The 15080-nt window shown below is 41.5% G+C and overlaps 1 protein-coding gene across 1 annotated transcript in view; it reads left to right on the forward strand.

The window, feature by feature from the left end:
- tbc1d19 (TBC1 domain family, member 19) overlaps nt 1-15080 on the forward strand; it is a 168076-nt gene that overhangs the window by 61748 nt on the left and 91248 nt on the right. Inside the window, exons 10-11 of the mRNA XM_041182732.1 lie at nt 836-874; nt 4183-4295. Coding sequence (XP_041038666.1) covers nt 836-874; nt 4183-4295 — 152 coding nt within the window. The remainder of the gene's footprint in view (nt 1-835; nt 875-4182; nt 4296-15080) is intronic.

Genomic DNA, 15080 nt, shown 5'->3' on the forward strand with positions numbered 1-15080 from the left:
CACTTGAGGTTGGCGGGTTGGCCAGGAGCCCCAGCGGCACCTAGAAAAAACATGAAACCTCATCCAGCGGCGGGATGAGGTTTCACGTCGGGTTTTGAAAATTGTAATTAAGTTGGTCTGTAAATTATGAATATGTCCCAACTCATTGTCACATGAGGGGACATGCAAGGGATTTTTCTTTTTTCTATTTTTAATATTTTTAAAAGTCGAGGCAATCTCCCTGAGGCTGCACTCTCGATTTTAGGGATTCCCCCCGCCCGCACAGGGAGCGCATAGCACTTCCTGGCGGATGTCACGCTGAGCAGGCCTTAATTGGCCATTGGCCCCCTCATGTAAAATGGTGGTGCGGCCCCAATTGCTGGCGACGATTGGCTCCGCGCCCGCCTGACAAACAGGAAATTCTGCCCCTTGAGATATTGGATCCACTGTAGAATGGAGATTCAATTGCAGTGTTTTTTTCCCAAATGAAGGATGAATAGGAAAAAAACTAATTTCTATAGTGGGGTCTCAGTAATGAGGGGTCATCAATTTAAGATTAGTACCAAGAACAGCAGTAGGAGAAATTTATTTGCATAGAGGGCTTTTGGAGCATGGCATGCTTTAAAAAGAGCAGTGGGATGGATTTTGGATTGCACTAGCAAAGAGGTGGCACAGACATGATGGACTAAATGTTCTCCTATGTTGTAAACTTTTATCATTCCAAATACAGTAATTTCTGTCAGTGTTTTCTGATTTGTAAAATTTTGTTAAATGACCTGGAGGCTTTATAGAAAATGTGGAGTTATTTTCTGTTTCTGAATATTACAATACTTTAATTGCACATTGTCTCTTACAGAGCTGTTTGAAAGCGAGTATATACGTCTTGGACAAAGAGGTAAGAACCTAATGGAAACAAACCAGAAGTGCACAGTTGACCTGATTTTCTTTTTTATATGCCAAGTCCGTGGTGCTAATAGGGTTTTCAAGAGATGTGAGCAGCTCTATTGATTGCGTAGAAAAGGAGTGACGTAGTTGGCTTTTAGTTATCCGGGCTCATACTTGAGCCGATTACAGGACACTAGGCAAAAGTCTGGGAGCAGATATTTTGTCCTCTCATTTAGATAATTAATTATGTATGGTGTAAGGAGGCTTAGTCAAGAATAAGTAGTAAAATTGTGCACATAAAAAATATTTAACTTTAAGGAATACCAAAGTTTCTTGAAGCACTCAATGGGCTGGATTTTAAGCTCCCCCGCTGTTGGGTTTTAAGGCAGTGGTGGGGGCAGTGGGTTTGTAAAATCCAGTGGGTAGCCTTCCCGTGGCCTACATACTCTCCCCCACCTGAAGTTTTACAGGTGGGCGGGGGAGGCACCAGATAATGGCCACTTAATGGCCTCATCCTTACCGGCAGGGGAAGGCCCACGCGATGCTGGAAGCCTGGCAGCTTTAGCTGAGTGGGCTAATGTTGGGCAAGTGGGGGTGATTTCCTTTATGGGTCACCTGGACTCATCGGAGGCAATGCCCCTACCCCCAGATCATTCTTTCCCCTTTACCCTCCCCCCATGCCTCTCGAACCAGGCCCCCACCCCCTTCAGCCCCCCTCGCTGGGTCCTGCCAGCCTGGCCCCGGCGATACCCCGGATTTACCTCCGAGTCTGGGCTCCTGTTCGTTGGGACTGTCGCAGCAGTAGCCACCTCTCCTGCCTGGCACCGTTGAGACTACAGAGCTCTAGCTATCCGATGGGCTGCAGTTCTCTAAAGTGAGACTTCCTTCCGAGATAGGGTTGGAAGTCTTGCCTTAAAACAATTAACGCTGCTCTCGGCATTAAGCTGATTCAGGGCATCCTTTTTTAGCCGAGTGGGGCTGACGGAGACTGAGGAGCCCTGTAATATCCAGCCCGATGTTATTTACAGTGAAGAAGTTGCTAGTGGACTATTTTCTTCCCAGCTGGGATGTAGGGAGCTAGACGCAAGTTGCTTGTTTGTGGTGTTTGAGGCTTTTCACACATTTTCACAATACATTTTCATTTCATCAGTAGGTCCTGCTAATGTCAACCAAATTTATCTGCATTCAGTAATATGGTTGCTTCAAGTTCTCACCATTTAATGTTGCTCTTGGGGGAAAATAATCTCCATTAATCTTACCTTTCCATTGGTGGTCTAGGTCACTGCTCCCGTGCTTGTTAGCCGCTTGTGCTGTTCATTGTTACTGGAGTTACTGGGTAATGGTTAAAGCATTATACAGCCTTACTTTTCTATTCCTCTCATTTCTTTATTTGTTATCATGTGTGCAGTGGAAGCTGTGGCTCAATTGGTAGATGTATTGCCTCTAAGTCATAAGATTTTGGGTTCAAGTCCTGTTCTAGGGAATTTAGCACAAAAATCAAGGAGTGCCGCCCTTTCAGAGGTGCTGTCTTCCTCTTGGGTGAATGTAAAACATGCCATGATGTTATTTCAAAAAAGAGCTGGAGAATTATCCCCTGAATCCTAGAAAATATTCATCCTTGAATCAATATCATTAAAACAGATTATCTGGCCATTATCACATTGCTGTTCACGAGAGTTTGCTGTGCACAACACTTCAAAAGTACTCCATTGGCTATAAAACACTTTGAGACATCCTGTAGTTGTGTAAAACACTATATAAGTTCTTACTTTTAATATCTAATTACTTGTGCATATTTTGTTTAGATTTTTATTTGGAAACTGGTGTAACAACCCAATGGATGTTAAATTGAGAGTCTTTAATGTGATCCTGTCATGTGAAATTACGTTGGTAATGCAACCTATTGGCACAGCGCTCTTACAATGATGCAAATATGCAACCTTTTATAATATATAAACTACTTAACTTTTGGGAGCGGGAGATGAGAAAAATCATTTTCCTCAAATTACATGCACTGAATTATCCAAAGACAGAAGCAGCATGCTCTTTGTAACTTTTGATGACTTCTGTATCACCCATTCATTACCAAGTAGTGTGGAACTGACTCCTTATTTAAGCTAAGGTGCCTCATTTTCTCATTATAAATGTATCAGCTACTGATATAGCTACTTGTCTATAATACATGATATTAACGTCTAATTATATTTCTATTGAATAAAATTAAATACTGTATGACTACAGACCATTTTCTGTTTTGCATATAACCTGTATCTTCAGTTTTTGACAAAACCTAATGTTGAAATGTTGTAAACCTGTTTGGCAGGTTGTAAGGGAAAAAATACTTTTGCTCTTGGACTCAATCCCAAACCACTTACATCAGTGGATTTCATGCAATAGTTAATTTCTTTGACGCTGGAGAGATGTGACTGAGTTACCACAAGGTCATAACTGCAGCATCATATGAAGCATTGCTACCATTGAAGTCCGAGCTTTACATTTGGGCCAGAAACATATGTTCTGCAATTTCACTTTGACGTTTTTGTATTGAAGTCTACACAAAATGTTATTTCACTAGCATTTTCTGATTTTATTTCACTAGCCAATCCCCTTGTTTCTGAATGCTATCTGTTTAAACTACGTCTTTTACCAGCATGCATCCAATTTGAGTTCCTGAATCAGGGTTGCTAGAGTGTGCTAGAGTCTGCAGGAGATATTGACATGAATGTTGGAATGCCACCATCAGCCATTAGAATCAAATCTTGAGAGGCACCTATCCTTGTTACAGTTCGTTCTGGTTGCTATCTATATTTCCAAAAGATGTGAAAAATAAACAGTCTGCATGGAGTAGGACAAATTAGAGTAACAACATTTTTTGTTGGCATAAAGACAAAAAGTAGAATATAAATGTACTCCTCGGGGTGCTTTAAAAAAATTATATGTAACTCTTAAAATAAATTTTAAAATCTGTTTGCTTTGCCTGTAGACCAATTATTACATAAAACATGTATATATTACCTTCAAGAGTTGTATAAAGGAGAAAGTGGTTGTCTAAACTAATAAAAACATACAATATAAATGTTTACAGATATTATTTGTAGGATAATGCACATAGAACAACCAACATATATTCTATTTTAACTATACTGAGTATAGAAGTTGTCTTTCAAGCAAATGTGGTCACAGCCAGCCTTGTTCCAGTTCCTTATTTTGTATTTCCTTTGCGCTTCCCTTCATTAGAAAATATTCTTAATAGCCTCAACATGACTTTTGATGTTAGTTCAGTTTGTCATGCATACCTAATTTTTTGTTTGCCTGTAGTTTTGTCTGAACAAGATAGTGCTGCAGCTCAGCAGTACATTCGACAGGGTTGCCCCACAGGACTGCGTGCGGATATGTGGGCTCTTATTCTGAATATTGACAATCAACTGGAGGTAACAAACGACTAATTATGCTTACTTTTATGAATCAATGTTGTTATTTCATGCAGACAGATGAGCTCCATTTGCACTACAAGCTTTTGTTCTGGCATGAATTTGATATTTGCATGACATTGCTTGGTGCCATTGCACTTTGAAATCATGCCTTTCAGCTTACATCTCAGGATGCACTGGAAAATTTTGCAGTTATATTGACATTTTGTAAAATCATAATTTAGATTGTTACAGCATTGAAACAGGGTCTTCATCCCATAAAGTCTGCACTGGTGTTTTGCGCTACACGATCCACTTACTCCAAACACACTTTGCTGGTCATTCACTTGTCTTTTCATGTTCCTCTTTTTGAAGCAACTGATTTCCTTTTAAAATAATTTATGGACCTGAATAAACTAAACTGAAATAAGATAAAACAGTTGGTCTTAATTCTTTGTATGATAGAATTTAAATGTCATCCCTCTTTTTACTGATCAGTGGAAACAATCATTATTTATCTCATCAACCCTTCAGAATCTTGAAGATCTCTATCAGATTAACCCATAATTTCCTACGGTCTAGTTTAACAAAAAAATGTAATTTCAAATCTGCCTTCATAACAATAATCGCTTTCCCCGGTAATGTCCTCGTATATCCACCCCATATATTTTCTCTGGTTTTCTATTCGTCATGTAATGGGGTGTCCAAAACTGTATGCAATACTTCACATCCAGCCTTACATAGATCTTACGCAATATTAACATCTTACTTTTGTATTCTGTGTCTCTAAATGCAAAGTGAAGAACTGCATTTGCTGTTTTTAATGATCTGTTTACTGCTACTGCCACTTTTTTAATGACCTGCGTCTATACATCAAGATGGTGGTGTGATGATGTTGTTGGACAGAAGACCTGAATCTCGGACATGAGTCCTAATCCCACTGCGGAAGTAGGTGGAATTTGAATTCAATTAATAAATCTGGAATATAAAGCTAGTCTCAGTAATGGCGACCATGCAGCTGTCATCAATTATTGTAAAAACTCATCAGGTTCATTGTATTTTCGAGAAGGAAATCTGTTGCCCTTGCCTGGCCTGGCCTACATGTGACTCCAGGCCCACAGCAATGTGGTTGATTCTTAGTTGCCCTTTGAAATGGCCTAGTAAGCCACTCAGTTCAAAGGCAATCAGGAATAGGCAACAAATACTGGCCAAGCCAGTGGCACCCACATGAAAGATTAAAGAAAAGTCTATTAGTACTTGAAGAGAGGTCCCAAGATTCTAGAAACAGTGGAAAAGAAAGCTACTGGAACACAAGGATAGGCTTGGGACTTAGAATTAATGAGAGGGGTGTATCTGGGAGCATTTAGAAGGGTAGCTGGAGTCCTTGGGCATTTGTGGTGGTTCTGGGATCAGGGTGTGCTAGAAGCATTGTCCAGATATTTGTGAGCATTGGTAAAGGGGGTGTGGGTGGGGAACGGGTGATTCCTGCATCCCTTACCCAAGAAAGCGGTCATAGGATTCTGCAGGAATGGGAACAGGACTTTGAAACATTGTGAGGGCCGCTGTCTGGTATTGAAGCTTATTGCGACTTGGCCATATAAGGGTGAGGATAAGGGACCAGCAGCGTGTTGGAGAAAGAGGGCTGAGGAGATTAGGTACCAAATTGTCACTACCTTGTTTCAAACCCTCTAATACATAACCCCACCACACCCAACACCACCATGTTCCCATCTAACTACTGTAAGACCATAAGATGTAGATGAAGAAGTATGCATTTTGGCCCTTCAAGTTTGCTCTGCCATTCCATGAGATCATGGCTGGTCTCGTAATCCTCAACTCCACTTTCCTGCCTTTTCCCCATAACTCTTGATTCCTATACTGATTAAAAATCTGTCTATCTCCACCTTGAATATACTTAATACCCCAGCCTCTATAGCCCTCTGTTGCAAAGAATACCACAGATTCACCACCCTCTGAGAGAAGAAATTCCTCCTCATCTCTGTCTTAAATGGGTGACCGTTTACACCGAGATTATGCCCTCTAGTCCTAGACTCTCCCACAAGGAGAAACAACCTCACAACATCTACTGTCAAGTCCCCTAAGAACCTGATATGTTTCAATAAGGTTGCCTCTCATACTTCTAAACTCCAATGAGCACATGCCCAACCTACTTAACCTCTCCTCATAAGAAAATCCCTTTATACCTGGGATCAACCTAGTGAACCTTCTCTGAACTGCTTCCAATGCCAGATGCACTGCAGGAATTCACCAAGGCTTCTTGGACAGCACCTCTCAAACCCACAACCACTAACATCTAGAAGGACAAGGGGAGTGGATAGATGGGAACATCACCACCTGGAAGTTCCCCTCCAAGCCAACACTCCTGACTTGGAAATATATCAGCGTTTCTTCACTGTTGCTGGATCAAAATCCTGGAACTCCCTCCCTAACAGCACTGTGTACCTACACCATATGAACTGCAGTGCTTCAAGAAGACAGCTCAGCAGCACCTTCTCAAGGGCAAATAGGGATGGGCAATAAATGCTGGCCCTGCCAGCGAAGCCCACATCCCATGAATGAATTTTTAAAAAATATATCTTTCGTTAGATAAGGGGACCAAAACTGTTCATAGTATTCTAGGTGTGGCCTAAATAGTGTCTTGCATAGTTTTAGCAGGACTTCCCTATTTTTATAATTCATTACCTTTGAAATAAAGGCCAATATTCCATTTGCCTTCCCTATTGCCTGCTGAACTTTTATGCTAGCTTTGTGTGATTCATGCATGAGGACACACAAATCCCTCTGTGCTGCAGCTTTTTGCAGTCTTTCTCCATTTAAATAATATTCAGCTCCTCTATTCTTCCTGCCAAAGTGCAAAACCTCACACTTTCCCACATTATACTCCATCTGCCAAGTTTTCACCCACTCACTTAACATATCTATATCGCTCTGTAGACGCTGTGTCATCATCACTGTTTGCCTTCCCACCTATTTTTGTATCATCCACATTCACTTCCCTCATCCAAGTCATTAATATATATTGTAAATAATTGTGGCCCCAGTACTGATTCCTGTGGCACTCCACTCGTTACAGGTTGCCATCCTGAAAATGCCCTGCTTATCTGTCTGTCTTCTATTAGTTAGCCAATCCTCTATCCATGCTAATATACCACCCCCAACACCATGGGCTCTTATCTTATTAAGTAGCCTTGTGTGCGGTACCTTATTAAACACCTTTTGGAAATCCAAATATGTTACACTTACTGGCTCTCCATTATCTATCTTGCTTGTTATCTCTTCAAAGAATTCTAATAAATTTGTCAGGCATGATTTGCCCTTCATGAAGCCATGCTGATTCTGCTTGATTATATTATGCATTCCTAAATGCTCTGCTATTGCATCCTTTATAATAGATTCTAACTTTTCCCAATGACGGATGTTAAGCTAATTGGCCTATTTACTAAACCAACCTGTGTTTTGTCTCCCTCCCTCCCTTTTTGAATAAGGGTGTTATATTGGCAGTTTTCCAATCCTCTGGAACTTTTTCAGAATCTAAAGATTCTTGGAAGATTACTACCAGTGCATGCACTATCTCTGTAGCTACTTCCATTAATATCCTAGGATGCAACCCATCAGGTCCAGGTGACTTATCAGCCTTTAGCTCCATTATTTCCCCTAGTACTTTTTCCTCTAGTGATTGTTATTTATTTCTTCCACTGCACCCTTTTGGCCGTTGGTCATTTAGTATCTTTGGAATGCCGTGAAGACTGATGCAAAGTATTTATTCAACTCCTCTGCCATTTCCTGGTTCCCCATTATTATTTCCCCAGCCTTATTCTCTAAGGGGCCTATGTTCACTTTGGCCTCTCTCTTTATATATTTAAAGAAGCTGTTACTGTCTGTTTTTATATTACTTGCTAGCTTACCCTCAAAGTTTATTTCCTCCATCTTTTTGTTTTTGGTCATCTTTTGTAGGTTTTTCAAAACTTTCCCAATCCTCTGCCTTACCACTAATCTTTGCTGCATTGTTTGTTCTTTTCTTTCAATTTGATACTATCCTTAACTTCTTTTGTTAACCATGGTTGGTTTATACCCTTTCTGGAATCCTTTTTCCTTAATGGGATGTATCTTTGTTGTGAGTCATGAACTATTAAATGTCCGCCATTGTTCACCAACTGTCTTTTCTGCTGAATTCCTTTCTCAGTCCACTCCAGCCAGCACTGCCCTCATTCTTTTGTAATTACCCTTATTTAGCACAGTTGTTTCTGACCAAAGTTTCTCAGTCTCAAACTGAATGCTAAATTCGACCATGTTATGATCACTGTTTCCTAGGGGATCTTTTACACTGAGATCATTTATTAAACTTGCCTCATTACAAATTACCAGATCTAAAATAGCCTGATCCCTCGTTGGATCCACAGCATATTGTTCGAGGAAACTGTCCCGAATACGCTGTATGAATTCTTGCTCGTGGCTACCACTTCCATTTTGACTTTCCCAATCGACATGAAGATTAAAGTCAACCATGATTAATGTACTGCCTTTTTAACATGCCCTCATTGTCTCCTGATTTATTCTCTGTGTTATAGTATAGCTACTGTTAGGGGGCCTATAGACTACTCCCACCTGTGTCTTCTGCCCCTTGTTTTTTCTTACCTCCACCCATGTGGATTCTACATCTTCCGATCCAGGATAATTTCTTGCTATCGTACTTATTCCATCTCATACTAAAAAAGCTACCCTAACACACTTTCCTTCCTCCCTGTCCTTTCGAAAAGTCACATACCCCTGAATATTTTTATGATTTCTTACCCCCTTTGACCCACTTTGCTGCGGTTTTTTTGTTTGTACACTCTGTCCCTTCCTGTTACACTCTGTGTATCAATCCTTAAATAGCCACCCTGCAAGGTTGCCATATCCTTTTGCTTTGTAACCCTACGTAACCCCTCTCCAGAACACACCACCACCCCCCCCCCCCCGATTTAGTTTAAAGTTCTCTCTACAGCCTTAGCTATTCAATTCCCCAGGGTACTGGTCCCAGCATGGTTCAAGTGAAGCTCATCCCACCAGAACAGCTCCCTTTTCCCCCAGCATGGGTGCCAGTGCCCCATGAACTGAAACCCATTTCTCCCACACCAATATTTGAGCCACACATTTAACTCTTTGACTTTACTTACCCCATGCCAGTTTGCCCGCGGCTCAGGTAGTAATCTGGAGGTTATTACCTTGGAGGTTCTGCTTTTTAATTTAGCCCCTAACTGTTCAAATTCTTTCAGCAGAACCTCCTTTCTAGTCCTATCAATGTCGTTGGTACCAAGGTGGACAAAGACAACTGGATCCCTCCCCTCCCACTCCAATTTCCTCTCCAGCCCTGAGGAGATGTCCTTAACCCTGGCACAGGGCAAGCAACACAGCCTTCAGGAATCACGCTCATGGCTGCAGAGGACTGTATCTATCCCTGTAATTACACTGTTCACTACCACTTGTACATTCCCATTTTCTCCCCCTACTTGAATGGCTCCCTATACCATGGTACCTTGGTCAGCTCGCTCATCGTCAATGCAGTCCCCGATTTCATCCGTACTGCTTACAAGACCCTCGTAACTGTTGGACAGTTGCAGGGGCTGCAGCTTCTCGAATGCTACCCCTGGGTCCCCATATCTGCCTCACCTGCAGTCACATCCTCATAGACCACATCTGAATTACCTAATCTGAGAGGTGTGACCACCTGCTGGAGCAAAGTGGCCAGGTAACTTCCTCTCTCCCTGATATAGCACTGTGTCTACAGCTTGGACTCTAGCTCCTCAACTCAGATCCGAAGTTCCTCGAGCTGCAAACACTCACTACAGATGTGTTCGCTCTGGATCACCTTGGTGTCCAGCAGCCCTCACAGGCTGCAGCAACAACACATCACCCCTCCTGCCATCACAATCATATTTTATTTAATTAAGTACTCTAGTATCCCTGCTCTTTACACTTGAAGAATCCCTGCTCTTTATGCTTTATTGTAATTACTTTCTTTATAACAGTATCGATCTTTTACTTCACAAGCTATTTTTAAGAAAAAGAGAAAAAAAGACTAGAGACCTTAATACAAACTAAAGATCTTTCTTTTACTTTAAAGACTAGAAATACTCACCGATTCTACTCACCAATCAGCTGTTTTCCCTGCACTCGTGTCACGCTGTAGTTTGTGACGTCACTCCGCTGCTGGTCTCACATGAACCCTCCCGCTCTTTTTAAAATGAACTCTCCGCACCCTTCCCGTTCTTTTTAAAATGAACTCTCTGTGCTCTTTTAAAACGAACTCTCTGCGCTCTTTTTAAAACGAACTCTGTGCTTTTTTTAAAATGAACTCTCCCCGCTCTTTTTAAAATGAACTTTCCCCGCTCTTTTTAAAATGAACTCTCCTTGTGGGGTAGGATTAGTAAGTTGGCGGATGACACAAAGGTTGGCCGGGTGGTTAAAAGTGAGGTTGAGTGTCTTGAGGTACAGGAACATATAGATGGGATGGTCAAATGGGCAGAAAAGTGGCAGATGGAATTTAACCCTGAAAAGTGTGAGGTGATACACTTTGGAAGGAGTAATTTGACAAAGAAGTATTCAATGAACGGCATGGCACTAGGAAGTTCTGAAGAACAAAGGGACCTCGGCATCTGTGTCCATAGATCTCTGAAGGCAGAGGGGCATGTTAGTGGGGTGGTGAAAAAGGCATACAGGACACTTGCCTTTATCAATCGAGGCATAGATTACAAAAGTAGGGAGGTCAGGTTGGAGTTGTCTCGAACCTTGGTGAGGCCACAGCTAGAGTACTGTTTGTGGTTCTGGTCGCCACTTTAGAGGAAGAATGTGATTGCACTGGAGGGGGTGCAGAGGAGATTCACCAAGATGTTGCCTGGGATGAAACACTTAAGTTATAAAGAGAGGTTGGATAGACTTGGGTTGTTTTCATTGGAGCAGAGAAGACTGAGGGGTGACCTGATCGCGGTGTACAAGATTATGAGGGGCGTGGATAGGGAGTAACTGTTCCCCTTAGATGAAGGGTCAGTCATAAGGCGACATAAGATCAGGGTGAGAGGCAGGAGGCTTAGGAGGGATGTGAGGAAAAACTTTTTTACGCAGAGGGTGGTGATGATCTGGAATGCACTGCCTGGGAGGGTGGTGGAGGCGGGCTGTCTCACATCCTTTATTAAGTACCTAGATGAGCACTTGGCCTGTCATAACCTTCAAGGCTATGGGCCAAGTGCTGGTAAATGGATTTGGTAGGTAGGTCAGGTGTTTCTCACGTGTCGGTGCAGACTCGATGGGCTGAAGGACCCCTTCTGCACTGTGAGATTCTGTGATTCTCCTCACCCTCCCTGCTCTTTTTTAAAATGAAGTTTCCTTGCTGTCCCCACTGTTTTTAAAATGAAGACTCACTCTCCCCGCTCTTAAAATGAAGTTTCCTCGCTATCCCCACTCTTAAAAATGAAGTCTCCTCGCTCTTCCCGCTGTTTTTTAAAATTAAGTCTCCTCAATGTCCCTGCTCTTCTTTAAATGAAGTCACCTCGCTCTTTTTGAAATGAAGTCTTCTCACTCTTCCCCACTCTCTTTTATAATGAAGTCTCCTCGCTCTCGCCGCTCAATTTTAAGTGAAGTCTCCTTGCTCTTTTTTTATAATGAAGCCTCCTCGTCTCCCTGCTCTTTTTTGAAATGAAGTCTCCTTGCTTATTTTAAAATGAAATCACCCCATTCTCCCTGCTGGTTTTAAAATGAAGTCTCCTCACTCTCCCCGATCTCTTTTACAATGAAGTCTCCTCGCTCTCGCCGCTTATTTTTAAGTGAAGCCTCCTCGCTCTCTTTGCTTTTTTCAAATGAAGCCCTCCCGCTCTTTGTAAAATGAAGTCTCCTCGTTCTTTTTAAAATGAAGTCTACTTGCTGTCTGTGCTCTTTGTAAAATGACATCTCCTTGCTCTTCATGCTCTTATTTATAATGAAGTCTCCTCGCTCTTCCCGCTCTTTTTAATAACTTCTTCCCCCAGCCCGTCTGTAACTCATTTTCTACTTACAGATTACTAATCCCACTGCTTTCCTCATTGTCAACAGCTTTCTAATTTTTTTAAACATGTTTGCTTTTAAAGCATTTAAAAATAAAATTTCTACTTCCTATAATGTAGGGCTGAGTGTGCATTTCCTTGATGGTACCCCCCCACCCCAAGAAAAGGAAATTATCATTGAGTTTGTCAATTTATACAATCCTTAATAAAAATATCTTTCTATAAACAAACAAAAAGCTATTTCAGAAAATGCTCAAAAGTTTGTTATTTACTCCTATTTCACAGGATTTAATGCTGGGGATAGGGGTCTCATTGGAGAACTAGTGGGAGTTCGTATTGCTTTTTTCTGGGATGCCTCATGCTATTTCATTCCAATCAAGCACTTACCTGTGCAGCATAAGGCCTCTTGTCCTATTACAGCAGAAGTCCCGCCAGCAGCTCTCCAGTATTTGGAAGCCCCAATGGGAGCGGTGGCTATTGCCGGTACTGAAGCAGGGCCTTCAGGCATCGCCAATGGAGAGAGGTGAGTATGAGCGGAATGGGAGCCACAGGTGAGTGGCAGGGGAGTTGGAAGCAAGGGCATGGGGGCGGGTCCTCATTGAATTCATGATTCTTGGTCAGGCCCAAGGTACCCCTGAGCAAGGGACCCCCATCCTGGCATGCCGCTGAAAAATCCAACAGGGTTTGCTTTTGGGCCTCCCTGGCGAGTCCCTGCCCACTGCCAGTTGAATATTAGCAGTGGTGGGATAAGGGCCTGAATTGACCTCCAGGTGGGAAGACCACTTTCGTGTCTCAGAATTGATTGGAGGGAAGTGGGAGGGTTGTGGGATCTCTACTTTGCACCCTCCTGCGCAATCACCTACCCCACTCCCAAACTTGCTTGGCATTACATAAGATTTTGCCCTTTGAATCCAGGAATGATGTCCTTCTAATTAAAAGAAAAATTCATAAAATTTTGGGATAGGCTTTCAGAAAAGCATACAAAAATTAACTAGCACCATGTTAATCGAGAAGACTTATTTTTGAGCATTGTTCAGAGATTTTGGAGGTACTTAATCCTGTATACAATTGTGCTCCATTTATGTTGCAGTATACTTAAGAAGGAAGGAATATGCAGATTATGAAACACAGCCACTGAACAGTCTTGCTTTTATCCTGACAACTTAATTCACATTGGTCTGGGTTTTGCGATAAAAATAATGGTGTGACTACCAACGCTCACTTAATAAAGAATAACTTGGAGAGCAACTTCTGCCAACCACAAGCGTAGTTAAATCGGGTAGTTGCTGTACGAGTTGTCCTGTTGCTCCATAAGTTTCGCAGTAGTATTATCTTGCCAAGAGACTGCATTGAAATACATGGGCCAGAAATTTCCCCCCATTGGGCTGGTTGTGTGGGGGTGGGCGGCTGCACAGAGGTGCCTCAGGGAGATTTGTTCAAGTTTTAAACATCTAAATAAAGGAATTAAAAACTTTTAAAACATGTCCCCTCATGTGACAGTGTCACATGAGCTGGGAAATGTCAATGAATTTTTTAAATAATTTTTATTTAATTTAAAAACACTTCATGAAACCTCACCCTGCCCATTGATGAGGTTTTTTGAAAAATGCAAAGGCTGCCTGGCCTATTCACCTGCCTGCCAACCTTAAGGTTGTACGGGCAGCTCACTTAACTGTTTAAATTAGTATTTAGCAGGCATTAATAGGCCTTTCACAGTTTGGCAGGTGCGCAGCCAATTGGCTGTGCTCCCACTGAACTGAAAATCTAAATGACGCGTGGTGACGTCAGGACGCCTGCCTGAGGGCACCGCGTGTTATTTTACAAGTCGGCGAGTGGACCCCGCCCCCGCTCACTGACCGGAACATTTTTCCCATGGAATTCAAATGTGAATATGTGCTACTTTTGTGATAGGTAGACACAGAACTTGCCAGGAAAAGTTGGGGCTTATCCATTCCAGTACAAATAAATATTTAAGACTTAATTATTGCCGAACAGCATCTTTGACATTGAAAATTAACTATTAAAAGTGTGGCAATTCATTCCTTTAGATTTTAATTATTGTAGGAAATTTTAAAAAATTTAAAATTTAAATAATTTATTTTTAAACATTTTCTTTCTGTCTCTTTAATCATTTATTTCATGCTCTCTTTATTTCACTTTCTGTACATAACTTGGCATTGAATTAACTATTCTAATTTACACTTCCTGATTCAGCGTTTGCATGGCTCACTGAAGATTCTTCATTGTGATTGGGTAAGGAGATACTCAGTTGCTTGCCCTGTTCACAGAGGTCCCAGGCCCACTGAAGAAAGGGCTGCACTGAAATGGGTTTCTAAGCACTATAAGTTTCCGTGCAAAATCACATAGAAAGTCTGTGAGTAAGTGTAATGAAGGCCTTTTTTGTTCATCATTAAATGCAAAACCTGTAAGAGTTGACTGTTATCATCAAAAAGTATAACCCATCTGGTTCTATTCCCAGGAGCACCTGCCTGCATTTTGATCCCCTGAAAAATAAATGTTTGACCAAACGTTGGAAAGAATAAAAGAAGTTTAAACAAATTCAAGGTTACATTAATGCCTTTTTTGTTCATATTTAAAGATTGTTGACAAAAAAGGCACATTTTTAAAGTGACTTCATTATAGCTTTTATTTTCTGTTGGATTTTCAGGCATTCTGACTACAGCTACAAACCCAGAAATGAAATGATCTAAGCATTAAATACCATGCCTTTTAATTGTATTAAATATTCAGGAACAAGATAAAATTAAAT

This window comes from Carcharodon carcharias, chromosome 1 (assembly GCF_017639515.1).
Source record: "Carcharodon carcharias isolate sCarCar2 chromosome 1, sCarCar2.pri, whole genome shotgun sequence".
Lineage (NCBI taxonomy): Eukaryota > Metazoa > Chordata > Chondrichthyes > Lamniformes > Lamnidae > Carcharodon > Carcharodon carcharias.